This window comes from Oratosquilla oratoria, chromosome 37 (genome assembly GCF_046742065.1).
Source record: "Oratosquilla oratoria isolate Oo_2021 chromosome 37, ASM4674206v1, whole genome shotgun sequence".
In the NCBI taxonomy this organism is placed as follows: Eukaryota; Metazoa; Arthropoda; class Malacostraca; order Stomatopoda; family Squillidae; genus Oratosquilla; species Oratosquilla oratoria.
Window position 1 is genome coordinate 34,265,591 of NC_134813.1, and position 2,500 is coordinate 34,268,090.

General features: G+C 35.6%; 1 protein-coding gene across 1 annotated transcript in view; it reads right to left on the reverse strand.

Moving 5' to 3' along the window:
• Positions 1 to 2,500, reverse strand: part of LOC143019422 (uncharacterized) — a 298,664-nt gene that overhangs the window by 16,285 nt on the left and 279,879 nt on the right. The window contains exon 20 of the mRNA XM_076175059.1: positions 268 to 400. Within this exon, the coding sequence (XP_076031174.1) occupies positions 268 to 400 (133 nt within the window). The remainder of the gene's footprint in view (positions 1 to 267; positions 401 to 2,500) is intronic.

Consider the following 2,500-nt stretch of genomic DNA (forward strand, 5'->3'; position numbering starts at 1 on the left):
GTGTGCGTGTAAGGTCACAGTATTACCCATAGATCGGTCATACCAGTTTGAGCTCTCATCCGGAAGGTTAATAACTGTCGATCACGAGTCCAACACGTGATCCAAGACCATGGTGAAACACACACACACACACATACACACACATACACACACACACACACACACTAACACACACACGTAATTTTTGGCCGACCCAGGAGGAGCGGATCTTCCTTTTTTTTTTTTTTTTTTTTTTTTGAAGAAGAAGAAGAAGAAGGATCAGGTTACCTGAGAGGTCGGTTTACTCCACCGTGGCGCGAGTACCTAGAGGCCAGCTGCTCGGCCTCCGGTTCCGGTTGAAGCTCGAGGAAGGAACAGGAAAGAGGGAAACGCTCACTACCGGATACCCAGCGACCCGGGCCTGCAACCGGAAAGTAGTATTCGCCTTTGAACTTCCGGCAAATTACATATGAATGCTCGACCTACTCCTGTCTTTCTTCAGTAACATTTTGGAAGGATGATAAAAATCCTGATAACACCAAAACGAAAAAACGCGCGTAACCTTTTCGTGTTTCCAGTATTTTTCGTCAAAGACTTGATAACACTAAAGAAAAGCAACGCGCAACCTTTTCGACTTTGTGGTGTTCTTTTAGAAAAAAATACACGTATATACATATGTGTATGTATATATATACATATATATATATCTACGTATATATATACATATATATATATATATATATATATATATATATATATATATATATATATACACACATTGTAGGGCGTGTCATAGGATGGCGGTTTTTTTTTTTTTTTTTCTTAAATCGGCCCATAAAATAAGTTATGTAGTTTTATGTGCAGAATCATGTGATATCTTCAAATTTGAACAGTTCTAATTTTTTGCAAGGTAAATTTTAACTTGAAATTATACAAAAAATCAAAATTCCCAGCCTTTTACAAACAACACTAAATAACTAATTTAGAGTAAAGTAAATGCATCAAATAAGTTTTATAGGATGAAATTGGATCCATAATAGTAAAACGAATATATATATACATATATATGTATATATATACATACATATATGTACATATATATATATATATATATATGTATATATATACATACATATATGTACATATATATATATATATATATATAAACATATATATATATATGTATATATATATATATATATATATATATAATATATACATATGGAGGTGAGATTGCAAAATGAAACATTAAGGCTAGAGTATGGAGTTTTATTCAGAATCAGACGTTTTGACCTCTTGGGCCTTCCTCAGTGGACTGAAAACAGAAGAATCAAAGTCCGTCAACAGCTTACATTGTGATCTGACGGCCCTGCGTGACCTCATCCCGGTCTCGTTGTCCCACACTCCCCAACTGCCAGCTGTGCGGACGTTTGGACCCAGGACATAAACCCCCCACGAGAATTTGTTATTTTCTCGGCGGCAATGCATGCCACCTCGAAAGCGCTCCTTTTCTTTTTTCCCAGTTTCCTATGTAAAACGTGGGCTTCTTTCCAGTTTGGCAAATGATCTTCTTCACCGTTATGAACTACTAGGGCATTTGATGTTCTGTGATGTTTCACATACGTCTTGTGTTTTTCAAGTCTTTTGTCCATGCCGCGTCCTGTCTCACCGATATAAGTTTTCTCACAACCTGTACAAGGAATTCTATAAAAAACACTTTTTTTTTTTTTTGTAAATTCTCTGTGTTTTTAGTAAACTCGCCAATTCTCTTTCCCGCTGATGTTACTAAATTTATTCTGGTGTTCTTTAAAAAACTACTATTTATTGGTGCGTATATAGAGTTAGGAACTGAAATAAATATTTTGTCCTTGCTGGTGCTGTTGTCTGCAGGTGTTGTGTTCCTTTTCATAATTTTGATGGCTTTGTGTTTTAATTTTATAAGAAAGCCTAAAGGATATGCTAATTCTTGGAAGGATTTAAAGATATGGTTAAGCTCATCCTGTAAAAACTCTTTGCTACATATCCTTAGGGCTCTTAACGTGAATCCGATTATTATCCTGATTATAATCCTTGATTATCCCTCTTGTACTGTGAACTGAATAAAAATAAATGTAATCCTCTCGGTTTGTTCGTTTTCTGTATATTTTGAATTTTATTCCGTTCTCTGTTTTCTTTATTATAGTATCCAAAAAAAGGAATTTCATCATTTATTTCTTCTTCTAGTGTAAACTGTATTTTCTGTTCTATGTTATTCAACTGGGTTAATTTCTGTCTTAAATTAACGAACTCGGGTACCACTACTAGAATATCGTCGACGTATCGCCACCAATGTGTATCTTTACCCATGAGTTTGATGTAACTGGAACTTTCTAATTCTTCCAAATATAAACATGCCATCACTGAGCTAAGGGGAGACCCCATGGCTAACCCACTATGCTGGAAATATTCTACGCCATCGAATATGACGGGGCCGAAATTGGCACACAGAGAAACCAAATCGATGAAGTCTCTCTTGGCTACT